General features: G+C 33.0%; 1 protein-coding gene across 1 annotated transcript in view; it reads right to left on the bottom strand.

Annotated features, from left to right (window-relative positions):
- LOC113509845 (uncharacterized) overlaps positions 1 to 25551 on the bottom strand; it is a 230012-nt gene that overhangs the window by 174757 nt on the left and 29704 nt on the right. The window contains exon 2 of the mRNA XM_052899220.1: positions 1687 to 1836. Within this exon, the coding sequence (XP_052755180.1) occupies positions 1687 to 1836 (150 nt within the window). The remainder of the gene's footprint in view (positions 1 to 1686; positions 1837 to 25551) is intronic.

Genomic DNA, 25551 nt, shown 5'->3' with positions numbered 1-25551 from the left:
TATGCGACCTCAGACCGGCTGAAACGTGATTGCAATGCAAAACTGGACGCGTATCTGTATCCACGGATGGAGGTCAAAGGAGACACACGTGCGTGTGTGACGCAAATAGAGTACATTTTCACATGATATTAATTGTAAAACTGATACAGGATTTATAACACTAACTAGCGACTCGCCTTGAAATCATACGGATGCAAATTGTATTTACAAACTGTCCATGAAAAAATATGTGCATGTCAATGAAACCCGTATCGAATCCGTTGCGTGGTTTAAAAGTAAGCGGAAAAACAAATAGACGAAGAAAGTAAATTTATTCTAAATATTAATTCAAAAATTACAAAAATATACTTTATGCAAGTTATCAGGCTTTCTTTTAGAAATAAAGATAGATTTCTCGTAGAATGGTAGTTTAATAAAGGCAATAGGTACACTTTACGTCAATCGGGAGAGTAACTCGCATTATGCGCAGTTGCTTGCGAACTGCGTATCAAGTATGACAACTCGAAATTAGAATCTTTCACGGCAAGACCGGGCTGCTCCACACCCCGCACACCACTCTAATATTAAATCAAATCAAATAAATGAAATAAATAAAATCAAATCCTTCCTTTTTAGTTACTTTACAAAACAATATCAGATATATATGGGTAACATTTTACTAGGCTATATGTTCATTGATTGGGATTAAAGGTAGCCTAGCCTAGTATATCCTGCTCTATCCCAAATACGATCAATCTATGTGCATACCAATTCTGAACATATTTTAATAATTCTTTCTGCAATCAATTTCCTCTGTTCTTTTCTAAATGCTCTTATAATTTTATATAAAAAAAAAAATACCGAATTATTACTATTATAATAAGGTTTCTTCAGAGTCAACAGCATTAGTCAGCGACACGCATGTGACACCGCTGGTGATGAGGACGTACATGAGATAAGTTATGGTTATTGCTAACCATCAGGTGGTTTATGTGACTATAATACACACTATCACTGGCGTGCTACCTATTATAATACTGAAAATATTTTAGGCGCCATTTTCAACCGACTTAAAAAAAGAGGTACTCAATCGAATTTTATTTTTTTATATTTGTTACCTCATAACACCGTGAATTATAAACTGATTTGAAAATTATTTTTTAATCTAAAAGGATATAATTATCGATTAGTCCCGTAAAATTTTTATCAAAATCAGTTGTGTAGTTTAGTTTTCAAAATAACTGGTTTTGTCACAATTAAAAATGGTTTTTTATAGGACATAATCTTTATTGAATAATACAAGTATGCTACTTTCTTATCGATAGATACTCCTAGAATAAATACCCCTAGATGAATAAAATTCCTCACGTTTTTTTTTATTGAATTCACTACATGTATTAATTAATTTAACTGAAATGTAGACATTAAACAGTAAAAATATTTGCTTAGACATATATTTATAATACCCTTATCTTAAGTAATGTAGTATAATAAGATGATCCCATTTATTTTATTTATATTATTAAAATAACCGTAATAAGAACTGATAATTCAGGAATAGTGGGATAATTGAAACAGAATTTTTTAATACTCGTAACGCCATCTATCCAGCAAACTGAATACTACTATTGAAAGCACAAGAAAAAGCAGGTATTAATAAGTGCACAAGGTACCATTTAACAAAACAAATAAAAAAATGGAACTCACCAAAGCTGGCCACTTTACTTCTTTTCCTTCATAATTTCTAGGCGCCCACACTAAAGTTCTTTCCACTAAAAAAATGCGAAACGTCCTACGGGAATACACTGCTACCCACTCGCGACGTTGCCAGTCCACACCATCGTATTCCACTAAAACCTGCAACAAATGACATGAGGTTATTTTTAATAACATTATCACTTAACTTTGGGAATACCATATACATACTAAAACCATTTGGTTTTTTTGAAACGTTAAAAAACAAGTCCTCAAATAGCGAATTTCTTACTAATAGCGTCATCTGATGGCGAATAGCTAAATCTTCAGTCATTCTAAAGCAAAGTTCTGTCGTTTATCAAATTTACCACTAGATAGCGCCGCTTGCTCTAAATAAATTATGACCACCGCCCATCATCAATCTTTCACAGTGGTGTAAAAGAGGATACTTCAAAATAAAAAGAGAAAACAATAATAACAATTTACATAGTTATTTAGTAAGGTGTAGAAACAATAGTCAATAAATATGTAGGTAATATAACTTTCGAACACTGGTACTTTAATATGAATGCTATCCTCTAAATTATTAATTATTCAAAAACTTTCACGATGTATAAATTCCGAATCAATAGATAGGTATTTAGTTGTAGTCAAATAGCTTTTTTTTAATCTAAGGGCAAAAATTGACTTTCAAGGTACAAGCAGTTAGATATTACATACATTTATTTAAATATATTATATATTTAATCGTTAGTTATATATTTACATAGTTATTATAATAAATACCACACAATCCCACCGATCCCTTGGTCTTCAACCTAGGATACTGTGTTATGAAAAACCAGGCAGATATTTCTTTTTATGAATGTATATAAAATTTTTAATGGATTATAATGGATGGAATTATAATACTGCTAGCGAGGCAACAGTGAAAGATGATAGGTGAAGGTAAAAGTAGTTCATTTGGCCTATCGGGACGAATCCTTGGAAAATTAACCACGAAGGTTTCCAGGGGAGACCATCTGGAGTTTAATCTGGTAGGATATTTTGATGGGGCCATTACTAACAATCCCTCCTTACCTGATAATTGCATATATGTAGGTAGTTGTAGTGAAAATATCTTTCATTTAACAACTGTTTCAATTAGTACCTACTATTTCTGTGAACGTGTATACCTACGTCAATCGTAACTGCTACAAATGGAAACATATCTTAATATAAAATGTAGATATTATTGGATTTCGATTTTCTATTACACTACAGTGTAGTATGGAATACTACCTTATACACCTACATATTTTTACGTAATACTTTAATACTTGGTATGACAATTATTTAATTTGTACTACCATAGACAAAGAATAACGAAGTAATACCTACACAACCCTAACTTCCTAGATCCGAAAGATCGTGAGTTTCAATCTGACAAATATCAAAAACTTAGGTGTAATTTTAAATTTCTGTCTGAATACGACGAGCTGAATGCGCTGTTTTCTTGAAGGTTGCGATGCCGTATCGGTTCTGAAATACGGCTACTGGAACTTAATTCCAAAGCGTGATTGTGCATGGAGGATCATCTCATCCAGATGGTTGAGATGGTTGAGATGGAACTTTAGTTTCTGACGGATTGTATGATGGTAAAATTCAATAATAGGTATCAAACTGAACAATATCTCATATTGACATTAGTATATGTAATAGTATGTATAAAATATATAAACACACACATTTTTTCACCTGTTTATACCTAAAACGTGTATGGACTTTACTGATAATACTTAACTCGTGGTTACACAATGTACATTGCCATGTAATCGGCGCGTGAGACAATTTTTATTTACATATTAAAAAATAAATAAGAACAGGTTATCTATGAAAGATATGTAAAGATATAGGTACGAATTATTTCGTACTGTCTCTGATTTACGTATGTGTAGGTCAAGGTCACGATGACCTTGTCTTTGTATTGTCATTAATTTCTTCTTCCATTTATCATGTACCGCATTCACAGTTTTTATGACATTCCAAAGGTTTAGTTGTATATCATTTATTATACAAGTATATACTCGCTCTCCAATATTACACGCTCACATATAATAAAAAAATATAAAAACCTCATTATATCTTATCTCATAATGAAGACAATTATATATTTATGAGTATTTTAATTAAATAAAGCCAGAATCCCAAAAGTCAAGAGTAGGAATTGTAGTCTACATTACAGATAATTGGGGAGTTTGAGGCTAAAATTCCTTTTCTACATAGAAGAGACTACACTGTGTATTGCATCCTTCAGATCGAAATATAAAAACAGGGACATTAATCGCTTGACTGAGAAACCGTAATAATAAAGTACTACCTACTTTAAGGCCGTTCCTCAAGGTGGTGCCTGGTGGTGCCAGATGAGCATTTTTTTGGAAAAGCAAAGCTTATCAAATGATAATAAATAGTAACGGTAAACGTTGTAACTTACGGGCACTATTTTCCATCATTTGATGAGAAAATATTTTATGATCTGATCATGTGATGGTTTGCTTTCAATAATGTCACTGCCATATATCGCAATTTGAGTTATTTCTGAAGACTGTAATGCCTAGCCTTGTAGAATGCAAGGGCAGCTGTTGGATGTACCGGACTAATATGTGAGGCTGCATAAGAAGAGATTGTTAGTAATTCGAACTATTAATCCCATTGCTAGCAGTATACCCTGTCAAGTCGATCTCCAGGTGGTCCCCCTGGATATCATCATACTGAATTCCAGATGTATTCATCACGATGGACTAATTAGTCCGCCTTTTCATTTTCACCTATCATCCCTCACTGGTGCCCCGTATACCGTTAGCGCAGTGCGGGGTTACCATTTCATTATCATTCATTAAAAAAATATGAGAGACTCAAATATTCGTCGGTTTTTGACTCACAATATTTTGAGAAAGATATTTAATTGAATTAAGTGTGTTTATATATATATTAATCAAATAAAATAATAAATAATAATTTTTAATTCCGCTACCACTAATATGTATGTAACTGCTAACACTCGAAAATTTACCACCACTATTGCTATTAGAAATTTGAGAAAGACCTTCAGTTTCACATATAGAACATCTCATTAAAACTTGACGTTCATGCTCCACGAACAAAAAAGTTATTCATATCTTTAAGCGACAGTTATTTGTCTTTTGCATGTATCAAGTGGACAGTCAACTTGATTACCATTAGAAATTCCATTAAAAATACTAATTACTCTGACTACCTCGATCTGTATATACCCTCATATAAGAGTATGCCCCTAATCGTGCAAGATATGTACATATAACCCTGATATTGTACATGCAGTGCCCCACTTTCAGAAGCCCTACAACGGGCGCTTGGTGACCTGAACAGGCGTAGAGGCCTTGTCATAGTATGTACGTCGTATTCATCACTTCTCAGATATGCCGGTGTGTTTACAACATGCGTGTTTACTAAACATTCTTTGGTTATAAATAGGAATACCATATTCGAGCAGCGTACTCTGAGATGTATAGTATTTATACATGTAATTTTATGCCGGTTACACACAATACTATCAAACTGTTTAGTTTGCATATTTTGATGAGATATTTCTTTCCGAAATATGCAAGCTGCACAATAAAAGACAGTTTTATATATTATTATTTATTCATATTTACATATATCGAAGACTACACACATATATTACGAGTAGTAATCGTGATGTGAACTCTATTGTTCTACCCACTTATTAAATTCTAACACACTTATTTTCCATAAAGAATGAGGTACATGAGTCGTCTATTTCTATCTATGATGCAGTGATGACATACATGGAAAGAACACATCAAAACAAAACGAGAAGAGACAAACTTTTGATTCAAGAATTTGTACTAGCTCTTGAGAAGAGGCTCAAACATCTCAAATAAGTAAGCCATTTCTTTATAAAAAATACTGTCAACTTGATTTGGTATTATGTATTTAAAGATGGTGAGGAAACTAGCAAATCTAAAATTGAAATCTAATCCTCCAACGTTCTCAAAACACCGTCCTAAAAACCATACTCAAGGGGTTTTTCAACTATTTGTTACAACAATTTAGTAGGCTTATAATCAACAATGATTTCTACTAAAAGTTACGTACCTAAAAACTACTCACTGATAACCGGCTAAAAGGAGCACATTTCCTGGCCAGAAGTTGGAAAAAAAGTGAGTCTTCTGGTTAAATCCACCTTCTAATTAAGAATGCCCCTTTGTACTTGATGAAGTACAAAACATCCAACCGGATGGGTTGAATATTTAATGATGCCTATAGCCGAAAGACTAATGAAAGGGAAAAAAATAATATGTGATAGGCTCTAAACTTTTTACATTATTCATGTAGGTAGTATCGTTACCTAGTAGGTAAAGAACGCACGTTTGTTTTATTATTGGCTGACCTTGAGGAGTTCATGGTGTATTTATCGTCCCACTCAAGAAACCACTATAAGTTGTGTGTTTATGTTGCCAAATGCCAACGGTATACAGCGCGCTGATATTTCTAAACGTTGTGTGTTACTGGCTGCGTAAAATTTCACATATTGACGTTGTCAAAAAATTTCACCTTGAACTTTTGGCTATCTCTCAACTGAATTTCATCCAAATTGCTCTCGATTTGCGTGAGTTTGGCTGTGTATAAACTTAATAAAGTGACAGTTATTGTCAGAAATTTTTCGCACATTCATATATTAAAAGCGACTTTAGTGTACTACTTCGATTTAATTCTAATACAGTACAGAATACCTTTTATTTTAGATTTTTATAAAAATTTTAAAATAAAGGTTTATAAAATATAATATAACCCAATTTACAAAAGCATTATTTAAATTCTATAAGAATAAGGATTAGTTAATATTTACTAGCGTAGATGTGACAAGCATTGTATTTCTCGTTAAGACTCAAATTCAAAAACCCTTTTATAGGTGTATCTGGAGACTACTGGACACCTATTGATGCACATAGTTCTGCTGCCCTTAAAAATGTATTTACGTTAACAAACCCTAAATCGGATCGAAACTTGTAAAGTAAGTAGATCTATTTATCCTATAACCGTGAAAAAGTAAGAAAGAAGTTTATTTTTAAGCGAAATGCTTATAGTTAATAATAGTATAAATAATAGATGAAATGGCAACATCACCTGTAATATAAGTATACGGTAGCAACCAGTGACTAATGTTTATTAAGGATGAAGTCTGGTCAATCCGCCCATAGTGACCAATTTAACAGGAATTATCTAAGACGGTTTCCAAGAGGGATCCCGTAATGATCAACCTAATAGCGTATATTCTAGCGTTAGACTATTAATCCTCATTACTAAAAATACACTACCCATAGAAGTAGGAGCTCCTGAATTTGTAAGTACTTTTTGTGTCTATGTTACGTATCTTTAGCTCGTCACCAATCTTTTTTTGCAGCAGTTTGAAAAAAATATTGGTTTACTCTAGTTATGAATTATATAATCAATTTCTTTTAAAACATCAGTTTGCTTTAAAGAATATACGAGTAGATGTGTTTTTAATATTTAAATTATTTTTAAGTGTCCTTATAGTTGCTTACAGTGGTTATTTTGTAGAAGCATCATTAGATTTTCTAGGTCTAGAACTTCATGATTATTCTATCACAGATTTATTTGTTTATACAATCGACACTCGGTTGGCGTGCCGCGGGAAACCAGTTTGCTATTATTATTAGCGTAGAGTACCTACGTCAAGGTTGCGAAACTAGGCCAAACGCGAAAGATTATAGTTGCAGCTTTACTAGACAAATGTAGCTGTAGCAGCCAGGCACTCGTTGTCTTGGGAATGATTCTTGATGATGCAATTTATAATGCAACATAAATATAAGCTCTACTCAAATAGGTTACCATTCGGGTTTATTTAAATATGAAAAATGACGTTTGAACAAAAATGTTATGGAAACATTATTCCGCGAAACGTACCCAAGGTCATGTGCTTAACTAACAACCAGTCATGGCTTCACAGAAGGCCCCATAGCAGAATCGTAGCAAAAAGCAGAGTACTTCTAATGTCACGAATAAAAACGTTAAGTTTTGAAAATAAAAAAGCTGATGGTAAAATATTCAACTGTTATATGAATTGCCGAGTACCACATTTACCATATTAATAAAATTAGCAATTATCATAAAAATATACCAACATTATTATGATTCGCTCAGGCCGCTAAGATAACTAGTACAATTCTGGATACATGGAACCTATAGTTCCAAGAACCTTTTTTTTCTTTTTTTTTTTATACAACTTAGTATGGCAAATAAGCTGACGGCCCACCTGATGAAAAGTGGTAACCGTCGCCTATAGACATAAGCAGTACCATGGACATAACAGAGTATACTGTTTCGCCCATCATACCCCCCATGCGTTGCCCATTACTGAGGACTCAGATGTTAGGAATAACATCTGAGTCCTCAGTAATGGGCATGGGCATGGGTACAGTGGAAACTGTACCCTATAAATTCACGCCATATCCCACCCTTCAAACCGAAACAGCCATACAAACACAACTGCTTCAAGGTATAAACACGAATGGGACAGAGGTACCCAAGCAATCGACTTTTGTACAAAGTCTCCCTCTGGTAAACTTGTGATAGTGACTAGAATTATTTATATATACTCGCATGTAATTGCGTATTAGCTCTGTGTGGGCAGCAAAACATGTATGAACAAGACAAATAGAACTGTCTAGAATTGATTTACAGAAATGCCATAAGACAAATGATAATGGTGATAGTTTTTTTTTTTTTTTTTTTTTTTTTTTACAACACAGGGGGCAAACGAGCATGCGGCTCACCTGATGGTAAGTGACTACCGCCGCCCATGATCACCCACAACACCAGCGGCATTGCAGGTGTGCTGCCGGCCTTTTAAATAGTGATACTGATAGTTTCAGAAAGCTAAGTCTTCATGAGTTAATTTTCTTAAATTTAAAATAAATAATTAACGGTAGGTAAAACTGCTACACTACCAAGGTGTCAGGTTTAAAACTTATAGTTCTGTAAATTGTATAGTGCGATTTCATAGGAGTTTCTTCCTGCGATCGTACAAGTTGTGGTTTGAGTATCTTGCTAAAGATTACATTTAATACTTTTTTTTATAACCAGTTATACTGAAAACAAACATTTTATTTATTTATTTCCTTTTTACAATGGCATTACAAGACAGATCCCAAGTCGATAGTGCAACGAACAACGTATTTATTTTTAAGTACTACAACGAAAAGATCAACTCTTTTCACTTGAATTAATTAGTCGTAGGCAATCGCCAACATCATCTATTTACATATCTATAACAGACATCTAAGGTATCGTGTGAACCACATAAATTAATAGTCGCGAGATAAGCAGCAACGTCCCTCTTAAAACGTCACCAGAAGCTTAGCTGCGGTTGCCAACTCGCCTGCCAAGCGCGGCAACTGCTTGCAAAATCTCTCTTATACGGTTAACAGCTGATGTTGATATGATGATCATGATGACATAAATGAATGTAGAGAATAACTTGTCATTTAATTCAGAAATCTGTAAGCTACATGAACCAATTTTTTTAGCTCGGTCAGCGAATATGTCCAATTTGTCGCATCGAGCAAGTTGGTCCTAGGCGTAGAGCACGAATTCTGAGAGCATGGGATGGGATGGGATGGGATGGGAGCAGCATGTTTTGTACGTGCAAATGGCCTATTCAGAAGCCGAGGTCGGCTACGTGAGGCTACTGCACTGAATACATCTTGCGGAATGTGTGTAGACATTAATTCGTTATTATTTCAGGAAAGCACGGATCATCGATCTTGTGATGGTATCGATCTTATGATAGATTATGATTTTATTATATCTACTAGCTTTTTGCTCGTTACTTCGTACACGTGGATTTTAGAAGTTAGAAAATCAATGAAATAGGCCACTTTTAGATGGCGTATCAAAATAAAATTTACACCTAATTTTATATACAAATTTGGTGAAACGTCAGGAACAAAACAATGAATTTGGCTCAGTAGTTTATGGATGTAATAAATATACAGACATACAGATAGACAGACAAAAATTATTGTATTGGTTTCTATTAATAAGACCCTCATATTATTTTTTCTTAAATATTTCCCATGTATATTTGTCTAGTTATAATTTTATTAGTAAGATATCTAGAGTATTTCTTTTTCATGAGTTTCTTTCGGTCACGCAATCGAACCCACAATAAACACCAAGTATTGTAAATATGTATTGTTATATTCAAGTGAATAATACGACCTCTACTAATGTAGAAACACTTTATAATCATAAAACTGACCTTGTACAAAATACCACAACACCTCATCGATTCGATACCAAATCCCAGATGTACCTAATTGTTTATAAAGGTATGTATTTTTCACGGCGGCAGCACATTACCATTTTTTATGCTGTCACTTCCGTAAACAGATTGTCTGTAATTGCGTTTCGCCGTATAAAGTACAGGCTGTTTCCTGAAGCTTCACTGGCACAATCTTACATCCACGGTTACACCACCGATCCACGATATACGTAAGTAGATGGCTAAAGACAACAGATCCAAGCAACAAGATTATATCAGTCCATATTCATCCAAAGACTCATTCTCTCATCTCATTCCCAAAGAGGGTTGACGTCAGGCAGGTGGCCGGTCGTAAAACTAAAAATCAAATCTTTTTGTAATATGGATAAAATCATATTACGCCGACCCCAAATGATTGGGATAAGGGTAGGAAGATGATGATGATTCATCCAAATATAGGACTAGAGTCTGCAATATCATTAGAATCAGACCATCTTGGTTAATAGTCTGCTTCGTACTTTATATTTACCAATAGATAGGGGAAAGAGATTGTTAAAATGGACAGGTTCTCGTCGTTAGCAATATACCTTGGCAAGTCGACCTCCACACGATCGCCGCTGGAAACTATCGTAGGTTAATTTTAAGTGAATTCAACTCGCTGGCAAAATGATTTTTAAATTTGATTTCATCCACATCTATCATTCTTCACTGGTACTCTGTCAGCGTACCCTAGGCAGTGTAGGCAAATACCATTCCTTTTACACCTCATAAGGAAATACTCGGCCTTGGTCACTATTTCGATACCATCTATTTCTCATCAGCTTGTCTAATCAAGTATCGGGCCCAACTCCAAGCAACACTCTTCAGAAAATCCGTTTACGTGCGATGCATTTATTAGACAAAGTTTCTTTGGAACAAAGGGAACTTCTAAGGAGTGCCCGTTGTGAATGAAGTGACGACCTTGAAACTTAAGTTCCACAAGTACAGCCAAGACTATAAATATTATTATTACGTATTGCACAATCTCCTGGAACAATAATAATTTATTTTAACAGAATTTAATTAATAAAGTATTAAACCAAGTTTGGTTGAAGTTATCACAGAAATTCTCTTCAAACAAAATTAGTAACAAATGGAAACATTCAATCGTTTAACGATTTAATTTATAGACATCAGCAGACCGTATTTTTGTCAGGGCAATCATTTATTTGTTTACATTTTCATTAAGTCCTATTGAAATATAATATATATATATTTATTAATTACTACTTCTCATTCAAAGACAGTAGGAAGCACATGAACGGAAATGAGACGTGGAACGCATTCCTCTACTCATCCGGAACGGCACGAGCTAAAGAATTATGTTTTGTAAACACACAACAGTCATAAGAAACTGGCAAGGCAAATAATATTGCCAATTATAGATACATAAGTATTTAAAATTTAAGAGATATAAAATATAACGAAATCTAATAACAAAAGTCAAAAGTTATAGTAATAGCAAATATAGGACAATAATATAAAGACAAATGACGAAAAGAAAACATAAAATATTAACCTATAAAAAATAACCACTATGTTTTTTTTAAGTTTTTTAAATGTTACTCTGCTGTATAGTATCCAATTTTTAAATTCAAGAAATTGGTTACACACTTGTAGATACAATACAATACAAAATATTATTTGTCTAAGGTGACGGTAGCATTGAAAAAAAAATAGGATAGGACACCTACGGCCAAAATAACTAAAAAATAATAACAAAAAAGAAAACAGTAAGAATATAGTTTGAACGAATGCAATTTGTTTTAAAAAAGTACACTCTTTATACCATAGACACGATATTTAAAAAAAAATATTTCCCGCCCTTTTTCAAGCAATCATGCAAGCACCGTCGTACACGGACTGTCGCGGGCTTCGAGCAGTTGAATGCAGCACGACCACCCGTTTGGTCGGGTTCAGTAGGTCAATGAACGCAGGCAAGACAGACGCGGTACGGACCTGTCGCGCGATGCGTTGCAAAACATTGTTGCGCCGAGGCCGACCTTGGTATATGACATGAGCGGAAGAGGGAAATCGGACGGCAGGTGCGAAATTTCATGTCATATAACTATAAATAGATAGAATGTTTATTTCGTTTTATATATTATTGCTAGCCATTGTGTCATGAACTTGAGAGTCGTGACAATGTAATGGAATTTAGAATCACTTTCCTAAGTAAAAAATCCTAAGTATTAGTTTAAATGGCTGAGTAGGCATAAAAAAAACTATTGAATAATCATCACGATCATGACCTTGCTTCTTATCTCATTATCTGGGGCCGGCGCAGTAAACTATATTGCCCAGATGTGTCATTAATATTTATTAGTAATCAAATATCTCTTATGAACTGGATTTAAAATAACTATTTTAAACAAATTTAAATTAAGTCCAAGAAAAATGGATTTAGAAATGCATTGACAAAAGACGTTGGCAAAGAGTGTGTGCCGATACACCCAACCGTGCAAGATTAGGGTTCCGTAGTCAGATATATTAATTAACAAGCGTAGCAAACAAATCAATGTAATTTGAAATCAGCGGACGGTAGTATCAAACTTAGCTTCTAAGTTGCATATTACAATTTCAGAAATAAGTATAGAATATCATATATTAATCTCTTGGAGAAGGGTAATCTGACACTAATCCGGGCTTTGCCCCCGTAAATTAGGATAAAATATACTGTGTATTAATTCAAGACATTATCCGTCTATATAAGTTAGGTATCTACTATTGAAATCCATATTAAATAACAATCATCCAAACATTCATCTAAACATTTCAAACTTTCACATTTATAATATCAGTCGTGGATCAGTCTTAAAGACGAAGTAGTAGGAAACAACTAGTATTAGAGCACAATTACTATCATTTCGTTACTCATAAATATATGTACCAAAACAATTGAAAAATGTTTACTTTTATAGTATAAGTCATTCTGCGGTAGATAGTTACGTGTATATGTAAATTCCAAACATTTTTTCAACCTGTTATAATTAAACAAATGAGTTTTTGTAGATATTCTTGTTGCAAAGCACCGTGTGATATGTGATACTATGTTTTGGATTGAAGATAGTTGGATATGTTAGAACTGAGAAATACTTAGTCGTAATTCTTTTAATAACACATAAGAAGCACTATAACTGATAGTGTATATAATTTATGACATGTGACGTATTACGTGGTCAAAATTGAATCAATTTTAATAAATCTTTTACTCCTGTATCTCATTCATTATTTTTATACAGTTTTTTTTTTACCGAGCAAATAATTTAAGATTGTATTCCACAAAAAAAAAAACCGACAAAATTTTTTATGGGACCAATTTGTAACTATATCCTTTATAAAAAAAAAAAATTCTCCAAATCCATTTAGAACTGACGCAGTTATGAGATAACAAATATAAAAAAAATAAAACCGAAATAAAAACCTCGTACTTTTTGAAGTCGGTTGAAAATAGCTTATTGTGAAGTAAAATCTATTAATATAGATATTCCGCGTTCTAAATTTAAATATTTTTAATCTATGAACATCTCTTTGTTTGTCGTCGCGTCGTCACAGTTGATATATCGCTATTTTTTTGCGAAACAAAATATTATTTTATATATTTTATATGTTTTTTGTAAAATATGTGTAACAAAATGTGTTTTATAAAAAACTAACGACTCAGCCCGAGTTTACATAGATAGATAGAATTTCCGAAAATAATATAATATATAGTCTATGTTATTCGCTGATATTGTAGTTTTTAAATCTTAAAGAATTTTTATAATTTTTGAATAGTTTATCTATTACAAACAAACAATCAAATACATATTTCTCTATATAAGATTCGTATAAATTTCTATTTCAAGTATGATTTGACAATATATTTATTTATTTTACACTTTATTACACCAAGTAAAAAGAAATATATGTCAATCTTTATTTTTCTTTATGCAACACCCTTGCTTTTCATAATAATCTTTTTGTTTAATATATCTCAGTGCACGCTTCGAGAGGACATGACAGTTTGTTATGCTATCTTATTATGATATAAATTCTCCAGTTCGCAATTCCGCTGGCACTTTATCGCTTGAGCGGGGAGGGGTCTACGGCTCACAATCGTTGAATGACACTTGACGGACATTTCACTGGGCTGATAATACTATTTGATTTTGGATATTAGTACCTACATACTTGTTCATATTTCATATTGAATATGAAACTTAAAACATGTGAAGTTGTTGGGTAAGGTGCCATAATCACATGCACAGGGATAATTATTGGCACACATCATGAAGATACTTATAGGGCTGTGTTCTGTAGTGCCCATGGTGTTAGTCAACTTATTGGCATTATTTTAATTTGCCTTGTGTGTAATATAAATAAATAAATATAAATATATACGGACAAATCACACAGATTGAGCTAGCCCCAAAGTAAGTTCGAGACTTGTGTTATGGGATACTAACTCAACGATACTATATTTATAATAAATACATATATAGATAAATATCCAAGACCCAGGACAATCAGAAAAAGATCGTTTTCCATCATGAGCTGGCCGGGGATCGAACCCAGGGCCTCCACGTCGCAGGCAGGCGTGTTGACCGCTGCGCCACGGAGGACGACAAATATAGCTCACATGTTTTGATTTTATGCAAACAGCTTATTCTCATTCTTCAAAGAATGCATGGATATTTATTGCGCTTTCACGAAAAAACTATTGAATGGATTTGAATGAAATTTGGTACACGGATAGATTGTATATTAACTAAGAACATACAGAATACTTTATATACTGATTCACGCGAATGGAGCCACAAAGCACAGCTTAGTATTATAATACAAGATAAGGAAAAAAATACTATATTAGTGCACAGATATGCATACGGACTTCACACATTTGTAATCATATAAAAATAATAACAAAATATATAAATAATACACATAAGTTTCAACTTACGAAATACTGTTTATCATAGAACATAATAATGAACAAAATAAAATAGTCGTCATTAAAAGTACAATATTGCACAACAATTTTGGAAAGACCACAATAACCGGTCAGAACACATTTACTTTTTAAATACATACGCAACATGGCTAAGAATTTAAAGAATGCGAAAAATATGATCGTTAAATGTTCACGCCATACATATCAGGTGACATAATTAGTACTTATTACCAGCCAGAGGATTTAATGGTTAAAAATACCTATAGAATAGAAACGCCGCCTGCACTATCGATATACGCTGACGAAGCACCAGTGAACTGTAAGATGAGGATGGAAGCAGGTTCGTTAGCCCCTCTTTACGAATTCCATAAGAATTAGCCATGATGTATTCCGGGGGGAATCACGTAGTAGTCGACCTGATATTGCTAGCAATATACCGTCGTATCAGGTCGATTAGACCCTATTACTAACAATTCCCACCCCCCACTACCAACCAGAAGAAGGGATAACCATCTTAGTTCTCAGGAATAGCAATGCATGATGGATACCATGGGTGTCACAATGTATTCTAGAATGTTCTTGATGTTATTACCACTTTTCCATCAAGTAGATCGTCAGCTAGCTAGCATTTGCTAATAGCATAAAAACGTGTATAACAATCATTATGTATAATAAATAAAAGTATCATCACGCTAGATAAATAACAAATTTCTAATCTTAAAATGGCGTGAGAAGATCAGATAAAAATTTACATTAGAATAAAACAAAAAAATATGACCGTGGCCTTGAAATATCACCGAGCGGAACAACGCAGAAATATAAGTTATTCAATGTTCATTCATGCATTATTTAAGAGCCACGTTTGTCGGTGGAACTCTTGCACTCTCCTCGCATTTCAGTGACTACCTATTTACATCTTGATACCACATAAATATTTTTATGTGACTCCCAAAAGGAGAAGTTTCTCAATTCGTCTGTACATTTTATTTCCGCATTAAGCGAATATGATGAGCTGAATTCATTTTGATCATTTATTTTGCAGTCAATCATTAATTTTGAACTTATTTCCGTGTTGGCGCTGTTGGTTCCGTGGTGACGATTTCTATGCGAAGCAAAAATCTGATATTTATGAAGCAAAATCAATTATATGATACAGCATTCTAATATCAAATATTTACAATCTTATAAAGTGTGTGTGTAATTGTTTACAAAGTGGCTTTTATTTTACAAAGCAAAATGTACTTTGTAAAATCTTTTCTCCTTTGTAAATTACTTTCATTTCTAAATATTTCTAAAGGCTTCACGTTTCTCCTTTTCCTTCTGAATCCAGTCCCTTCTAGTCCAAGTGTATTAGCGTCGCAATATTCAAAGTATTTTAAATCAATAAATATTAAATCAATAAATGTTACGTTACTGCGGTCAACTTCAATTAACCCGAGGGATAGCCGAGGATGATGGTTGATATTTCGCGCACGTGTAACAATTATGTAAACATTTTAATTGACTAATTAAATAATCCTTGGAGTTGTCAGCAATGTGACCAAATGAACAGCGTAAGTATTTACGTATATATTTTTGGTCATGACTGTACGTGAAGCAATTATTATTACAACTTGACATTCCGATTTTAATGCGTCACGTAACATGTAAATATCTTTATATATCGCCTATTTGATCCAGTAATTTAACTAAGAAAATGTAACAGCCCATTATGTACATATAATATTCGCAATTTCAAATTTTAATTTATAAAAAAAGAGTCACATGAATAGTGAATAAAATAATGGGGACCAACACAGGAGTAAATTCTATCGATTCAAAATTTCAGGTTCAGAATTTTCTTTTTTTATACAACTTAGAATGGCAAACAAGCTAACGGCTCACCTGATGGAATGTGGTAACCATCGCCTATAGACATGAACAGTACTATGGACATAACAGAATATACTGTTACGCCCATAATATCCCCCACACATTGCCATTCCTGAGGACTCAGATATTATTCCTCTATACCCTGTAAATTCACGCCATATCCCATCCTTCAAACTGAAACATAGCCATGCAAACACAACTGCTTCACGGTAGAAACACGAATGGGAAAGACGTACCCAAGCAATCGATTTTTGTACAAAGTTTCCCTCTGGTATAATGAACAAAGATATCACATAATATACACAATAATACAGGCAATTTTGGTTTTAATTGGTTATAATGGAATGGTATCGGTATGTGCTGACGAGGCACCAATAAAGGAAGATGATGGTGAGGATGAAGCAGGTCATTTGGTTCCTCGTGATAAACTTAACAATAATAAATTAATCACGGTGGTTTCCAGGAGGAACCGTATGGAGGTCGACCTGACAATGCAACTTATACATCCCCATTAATAACAATCCCTTTCCCCGCCATACAGGCAAATTAAATACCTGCTTCTATATGTATTAACGTAAAAATTATAAATTTTAAATGGGCAAAATATCACAGTTTTTACAAGAAAATATTTCACAATTAAACCAGTCCACAAAATACACGTGTAATCCCTTAGCTACCTATAAAATAACATAAACATTGTTATTTTATCGCGCCGATCGTACGTTCGTGATACAAGTAGTGCCTACGTTTGTTCACATGAGACGTTGGTTGGTGACCTTGATGGCACTGACCGACCTTCGGGCGTTCCATATTCAATGAGCACATACGCGGCACACTACTGTGTAAGTAAGTACGTTAAATACTGTATCAAAACAAACATTATTATACGTAACTAGTTAGTATCTCGTAGTAGTGCTAATTCCTATTAAAATCCGTATGACAGTTGTACCATTCAAGTACGTACCGATAGTATGCCGATACTGCGATTAAATCTTTCTTGATTAAATGCGGTACCGGAATTTATCGTTTAGTTTTTTGATGATCACCATCTAATTTGAGGACTAGTGTGTGGCGCTTTAAATGTGGTGCTGGTTCTGATGATGGACGAGGAGAATTACCTGGAAAGAAAGAATTAGAAATTAAAACCTTGTATAGAAACGAATTATGGAAAAATTCGATAACAGTGGTAAAATGGTTGGAATACAAACAAATCATCGCGACTTGATCTCAAATTACTCGTAATAACAAATTAATAATGAAATATAATATAGATGAGAAAATAGGTAAAAGAAAAGGAAATGGAACAAAGACATAATAATATACATCAGATAGATTTAATGAGCATATTACAATCGTGTCATATAAAGATATAGAGATTCGCAGTAAAAAATTTGACAAAGGCCATTTCCTCTACTTATAAATAAATTAATCTGACACTTTATTATTAAATTTTTTCTTTAAATAATTGCTGTAATTATAACTCTTCCTTATGTCATTTTTTATTTTGCTTCCTTCTAACAAATATTTTTTTTTGTTACGAATATTGTTCGTACTTTATGTGTAATTCATTCGTCATTTACATTGGTCTCTCTCTATCTTTAAGCCACCCACATTTTACACAACACGCACGGCACCCTCTCTTAAAACTATAATTTCCCTTTCTCCGCATGAAATGGCAACGTGCTCACCAAGAATACGAGTTCATGGATAACGTATATTAGTATTGGTATTGTTTTCTTAAAAAAATATACAAATATAATAAAAAATATACTTCCAATAAATCTTAAGAAATTAGTGTAATATCCATCCGTATAAACATAAATATGAAATGTAATTTTTTTATTAAATTAATTAATAATAAATAAAAGTCACTTTCCTGTAGGAATTTCTACTTTCTTATCATTGTTAGTAATTATCAATAAATACTTAATTGTATGAAAAATAAATTTTATTAATAAATTTCGATGTACGTTTACATTTTAATCAGTCAGCCACTTCCATTAGTTGAGATTACCTATAGGTCATTGCCCATCTCCGATTGTATTTATTTATGTATGGTATTCATAAAGATTATATGCCGATGACACCTAGAAAGTCTCGCTATTATGTAAGGGGCCGTCGACTGCTATTTTAAGAACAAATTTATACATGATATGCAGGCTGCATCGCTTATATTTGTTTAGAATACTATGATAGTATGATAATGAGGTAAGCTCAGTGTACACGTTTTCAATGAAAATATAAAACTACATAATGCCCAATCTAAAACCTTTAAAGATCTCCAAATACTTACTAGTATTATAAATGTGAAAGTGTTTTTTTTTAACTCTCGACGCTTCAGCTCAACCAATCGTCATTACATTTAGTACGTATATGCGTAGCATTTGAAATAAAGAAAGACATCGTAGGCTACATTTTATCCCGGTAAAACGAATTCACAAGTGAAGACCAATATTGATAGAATATAAAACTGTAATACTGATAAATTGTTTCGACGTCGAATAGTTACTGAAGCTTGGTATTCAGCATATACAGCATAGTGATGATTAGATATTCCGTGTTTAAAAATGTAGTTACGAGGTATTTTCTTTTTATAGAACTTGAAATTATAAACAAACTGAGGATAAGTAATAGTCGTCATCAATAGATGACAGTATCATCTAGAATACTGTAGATTATCCCGAGTTTATAGGTGGTATTGAGCCCTTGTGCTCGACAGAGTCAAAGATTAGACTTCCTCCCTCTGTGACATATATAACGGATTGTGTTCTGAGGAATTGTTTGATATGATGCTCACAGCATCATCACACACTAGAACCTACGTATAGTACTGTTTCAGAGGAGTTTTCTTATGCAAACATTCACTCTGTGGGATTAAGACCTGCTAGATGTGGGATGAAAATGAGGTATTCCCTAGAAAGTACAGTTTGGAGTTATTCAAAAAAGGTATACGAGTATTAAGGTTTCCTCAGAGCCAGCAACGTGAACGTGATAGCTCTAGTGTTGTCGGCGTCCATAAACTACAGTAACCGTTTACCATCAGACGGGTTGTATGCATGTTTGCCACCTTCGTGGTATAAAAAAAAAATCATTAAAACACCATGTTACCCATATTATTCCTCATATATGTATGAGGAATAACATAGGAGAACTAAGGCGTTATGCTTCCGCAATCCGTGTTACCTTTTTATTATTAATAGATAATTTGGTTTAAATGTGAATTAAATATTATCTACTGTCCACCATCTTATTGAGAGTAAATCCATCTCAGTCTCCTAAATAGAAGGAAAACTCATCGCCCGCATTAAGTCCTGCAATGGATATAAAAGACAATGACATTATCGAGGAATATTTACGAGTTTTCTTGCAATTTTTCCTCGTAAGACTATAGGGAGGTACTAAAACCAGATTCCATTTATAAGTGCTGGCTTCTGATGTTGCTCATAAAGCGTCCCTGATAAAGCTTACAGTCCTGTGGGACAAGTTGGGGTGGCAAAGGAGGGGGAATGGGTGGGTGGTTATACACTGAGTTCAGAAATGTGTACACGCCTAAAGCAACTTGCCAAGTATACGTTGTTTGGGTTAAAGAACTTTTTACTGTTTTCTTGTAGATTTAGTAGAACTAATGTTACAAAACTCAGGCTTTAGATACTTGTAAATGGCAAATATTCCTATTATTACAAACGATAATCCTTACCGAAGCAAAAATCATCTTTATTAATATCATTTACTTATTAACGTTATTGATGAAAAAATTTTGACCAATAAAATTTGGTACTCGTACTTAAGGTGTGCTGTGTGCTCCATATTATTGGTATAAGAAAGATGATTAGGTATCTCTATCTCTAATGTCTTTTACATATTAGATACATATATTTTTTTTAAATATTCATCGTACAAATTACTACTTAAAACATAAGCATGCAATTTATCCTTGAAAATATATTTGATTGTGAAAGTGAATTTGTTTTTATCTTACCTCAAAAAGCTTTAACGACTAAGTCAGTCAACATGAATTTTAGTACACATGCAGAGCTACATGAGATAAAGAAGGGCATATGAATATGAATAGTAGCCTATTCATCCCTCAAACAACATATCCCAGTCATGCGGATGAAGTTACGGGTGTGAAAGACTAGATATTACAATTAACGACAAAACTGACATTTATGTAAACAGGGAAGCTAAAATTATCAAACGAAATCTCGAATCTCAAATGATTGTTTGAGATAGAATACTCCACGAAGAGCAGTAGCAAAAATAAAAATAAGTCGTAATAGTAGGTATAGTATATACCTACTATTACGTATATAGTATATAAGAGTTGTCACTGGGATGGGAACAACAGTTCACGGCGAGGCCCAAGTTCAAGGTACTTATTTATGTCACCCGCCACCCACTTTGGCTATCCGAGCCCTTCCTAAGGAACTTCCGCGCTGCTCGTAACGCCCCCTTTAATGCCTTGACTCTATACATATCGCAGTAATCGACCATTCGAAAAATAAATTAATTCAGGAAAAATTGAATAGACTCTAGTTCGAAATGACGATATACAAGGTCTTATTATACATATTATCATTGGTATCTAATCTACAATGTTGTGCAGGGAAAAACTCATCCGTAAACAACTATTAATGTACATTGTAATATTTTTTGTAAAAAGTAGCCTATTGCATCTTCAATGCAACAAATTCATAATAGCTCATTTTGTGATTCTTCAGGATTATTACTTTTAAAACCTTTTTTGAATTCGTTTCCTTGATCAATATGTGTGAATGTAAAAATAAAATTGGCTTTATATATAATAGGCTGAAAATATAAATTAAATTATATTGATTATTCTATTATTTTATGTAACAAAATTATTTTTAATTATTAAATAAATGTAAATAAAAGCAAAAAATTACGCGAAAATGTGCTTTCTCGCAACGAAGGTGCGCAGTATCTTTCTTCTACCCAACAGTACACGTTCTAAACATTTTAACACAACCAACGTACTGTATTTCAAAACTTGAAACAAATAGTGAGAATATTGAAATAAACAGAATAAAATTTTAATTAATTATATAAAAGGATACAAATAAAGGCTTAAAAGTTAGATACCAATGAAAAATATTAACCAAAACCGTTTAGAGATGAAATTACTTCTTACCCGAATGAAGAATAATATTTTAAAGAGTAGTATAAGCTTGTATTTTGTAATGTCACGTATCCCAAATAAATTTCGTTTTATTTCATAAATTGAGTGTGTGAAATTAAGACAGGTCGTTGACAAAACAAAGTTTCAGAATATTTACTACTAGAATATTAGTAGTAAATATTCTGAAAGTTTGTTTTATACTGATACTTTTATACTAGTTCTAAACATATTTATATAGTGTTAATCAAATGTATCTACTTATTTATGTAAAATTCGGCCTAGTTTTATCATATAATCACAGTAACATCATCATATATCATATATTTGTTTTATTAATTAATAGCACGACACTCGACTAAAAATATGTGGCTCCCAATGCGAAAAAGAAAGGATCACACTTTTCGAAGACATTAGGGAAATAATGATGATAACATTCGACAAACTTAATAACCTGTGTATATATTGTCCTTATCTATATGTCATTTATTACAAGTCAAACGTAATATTAGCGGAACAGGGAACAGCTGGAGTGATGCGTGGTGCGCGTGCGACGCATTCCTAGCGGTCAACGCACGGCGCGAGCACGGAGCGGTGCACATGCATCCGTTCGTCCAGTTCAATGGACAGGTTTTTTGTTAATAAACATCGCATTGTACAGAGCTCCGAGTAGAACTTGGTATCCAGATCAAGATTTTATATTTGAAGTGTTATTCACACAGCCCCTAGTTTAATTTTGTCAAGATAAAGAGCAATATGCAATTCAAGAAAAATTACTTTAATATTTATCTTTCAATAAAAAGCCATGCTTTACAATTACTTTAATTAAGCAATCTTTTGATATTTCTATCTATGCCACAAATAAAGTATGGCATTTCAAAATTTACGCTCTTATTTACAAAAACGTCATACCTATTCTAAACTTATTTTAGCTATTGTTTTGTATTTTTCTTTTACACTAAATTCACAATTTGAAAGATGTGACAGAACAGTGTAATAGTAAAATTCGAGTTGTTAGTTTTTATGAATAAGGGGGTTAATCTATACCCTTTATCGAAATGCATAATTTCACCAGGAGTCCTATACCACGTGGGACGCATAAATATTAACTGCGAAATATGGGAGTTTCGAATTCGTTCAGTACAACATTCCTCTTGGGACTAATAAATAACAAAATGCACACAAGTTATTAATGAAAAAACACCATTAAATGAAGTGACAGTAAAGATGGCTAGTGTAGCGATCTACTCGTATACAAAAAGTAAAAACGCACAATAAAAATCCATTCAATATCCTAGCAACCTACTCAGGATTTCGTCTCTGGAGTTTCGGATATTTTATTTTTCTACTTTTAGAGGCTACTCGATAAAAAAAAAACATTTCTAGGTACTAAATAAATAAATATTCCCGTATGTTAATAAATGTAACTCTTTTTCTTTTTTGTGGAGCAAAACCTTAAAACTATAATTTCAATAATGCCTTATAGTCCCGGTATAGAGTGGGCCGCCATTTCTTTCCCGTGGGTATCGTAAGAGGCGACTAAGGAAATTTAATAACCAAGGGCCCCATCCCTTCCTCTTAAAATGTTACCAAAGTTTAACTACGGTTGTCAACCCGTTTACCAAGCGTGACACTACGCGCGTGATTACTGGTAACCTTCCCAAAAGGAAGGCCTATGTTTATCAGTGGATAATTAACGGCTGATATGATGATGATGATTCCAACTATACTTTTAGTTTTGCTAAACTTAGCAATAACAAAAGTGAAATGATAATTTACTGTAAGTTAAATAATATTTATTAAGTTTAATCTTCTGAAGGGAACAAAAAAAAAAGTATCTATACATCTAAACATTTGAAAAATGTTAATATTGTTTTGTTGACATAATCAACAGGGTCACGAGAAAATATCTAAGATATTCAGCTATAATGAATAATTCAACACGAATTCTGAATGACAAATGGAATACGTAACTACTACAACGTAAAATAATACGTCGGATCATTTTATAATGATATAGCCTTATGACTGACTACGATGTATTTATAACTGTATAATAACACCTTAATTAAAAATGTCACTCTAAAAGAGAAGTAAGTCTTCAATTTGATGGCATTTTTATGGGTATATTACGCGATAGAAGTGTCTTCGTCAATTTTAGACAGATTTTAACAACTCTTTTTACAATCGTAAATTGATAGTTCATGACACTTTCATGCTTATTTTGCCAACATTTAAATCGGATTATTATATTTATGTAACCGTAGTTTATAGACACTATGCGTAGAAAATATTGGGTAGATTCATACGCAACGTGTGTACAAATCGACAAGGTCCCTTGGTGATATGTACACAAGATTCAAGCGCTATGGAAAATTTTTGTGCCAATGAAAACAACAAATATATTACTACTAGTAGCAACTTTTCAAAACTACTTTTAAATGGATAAATTTGGAATTGTAACCTTGATTGTGTTATTAGATTAAGCTGGCGGAGTGCTTTCCAGTGAGAGATTATCTCTCACTGAAAAGGTGAGGAATAGAGTGGATAAAGTCAGTTAGGTTGACCCATCGTGACACATTCACTAAGAACTTGCTACGATAATTTCTAAGAGAGACTGCGAGGAAGTCGACCTGATAAAGTACATTGCTAGCAGTCACTAATCCCATTACTAACAACCCCGTACCGCCACAACTACGTTGCGGTATTTATTGATTATACTTCGTCATATAAAAAATATAAATAACTAGCTGTGCCCGGGATATATTGATTTACCGGGATCTCCAAATTCTATACCAAATACTATGTGTACGCCAAATTTCACGACGATTGGTTAAACTATTAAAAAGCCAAGAAATGTTAACAAACTCGATTTCATATTTAGAATATCAGTAAATATAAGTATATATAAATAAATTAGAAAAAAATTAAATACTGGAAAAAGTCAAGAAACTACAGGATTTTAAGAAAAAATTTAAGTATTGACTTATCCTTAGCATCCTTAATGCGCTCCCACTCTTGAGGATAAAGGTATTATTATCAAAAATTTTCTCATATTCACACATTTCAAACCTAAAGGAAAAGGCACACTCTTCTGCTATATTCGTACAGATTCAAATGATGATAATAATTAGGAAGAGTGTCATAGATGAGTTATAAAAAACTTTACGACCACAATAACAACGCATATCTGTACTATTCCATAAACTCCATTATACTGGACGCAGGTCTCTTAACATAAGAGGAAGATATTAACCTAATATTATCACCAGCGTCAGGCGTAATATAGAATTCTACTCGTAAGGGAACGACTTTCAAAAGTAAATTCACATTAGTTCTCAATTAATCGGTTTTATTTTTTCCTTTTTTTTTTATAGCTATGTTTATTACAGTTATTTTTATAATCAATAAGGTATACTCCAATGTTGGTTCAACGTATTCCAGTGTAAATTTTGTTACGATTAATGATGCCGTTTTCTTAGATAAATGAAACGTAGCTTGTTTCGAAACAAAATGTACTTATAAGATTCCGTGTTTTCAATTCAAATATTTTGAATTTAATGCGTC

Source organism: Galleria mellonella, unplaced genomic scaffold (genome assembly GCF_026898425.1).
Source record: "Galleria mellonella isolate WM207_F2 unplaced genomic scaffold, CSIRO_AGI_GalMel_v1 utg57, whole genome shotgun sequence".
Lineage (NCBI taxonomy): Eukaryota > Metazoa > Arthropoda > Insecta > Lepidoptera > Pyralidae > Galleria > Galleria mellonella.
The sequence above is the reverse complement of the archived record's forward strand: the minus strand, read 5'-3'. Positions and strand labels throughout refer to the sequence as shown.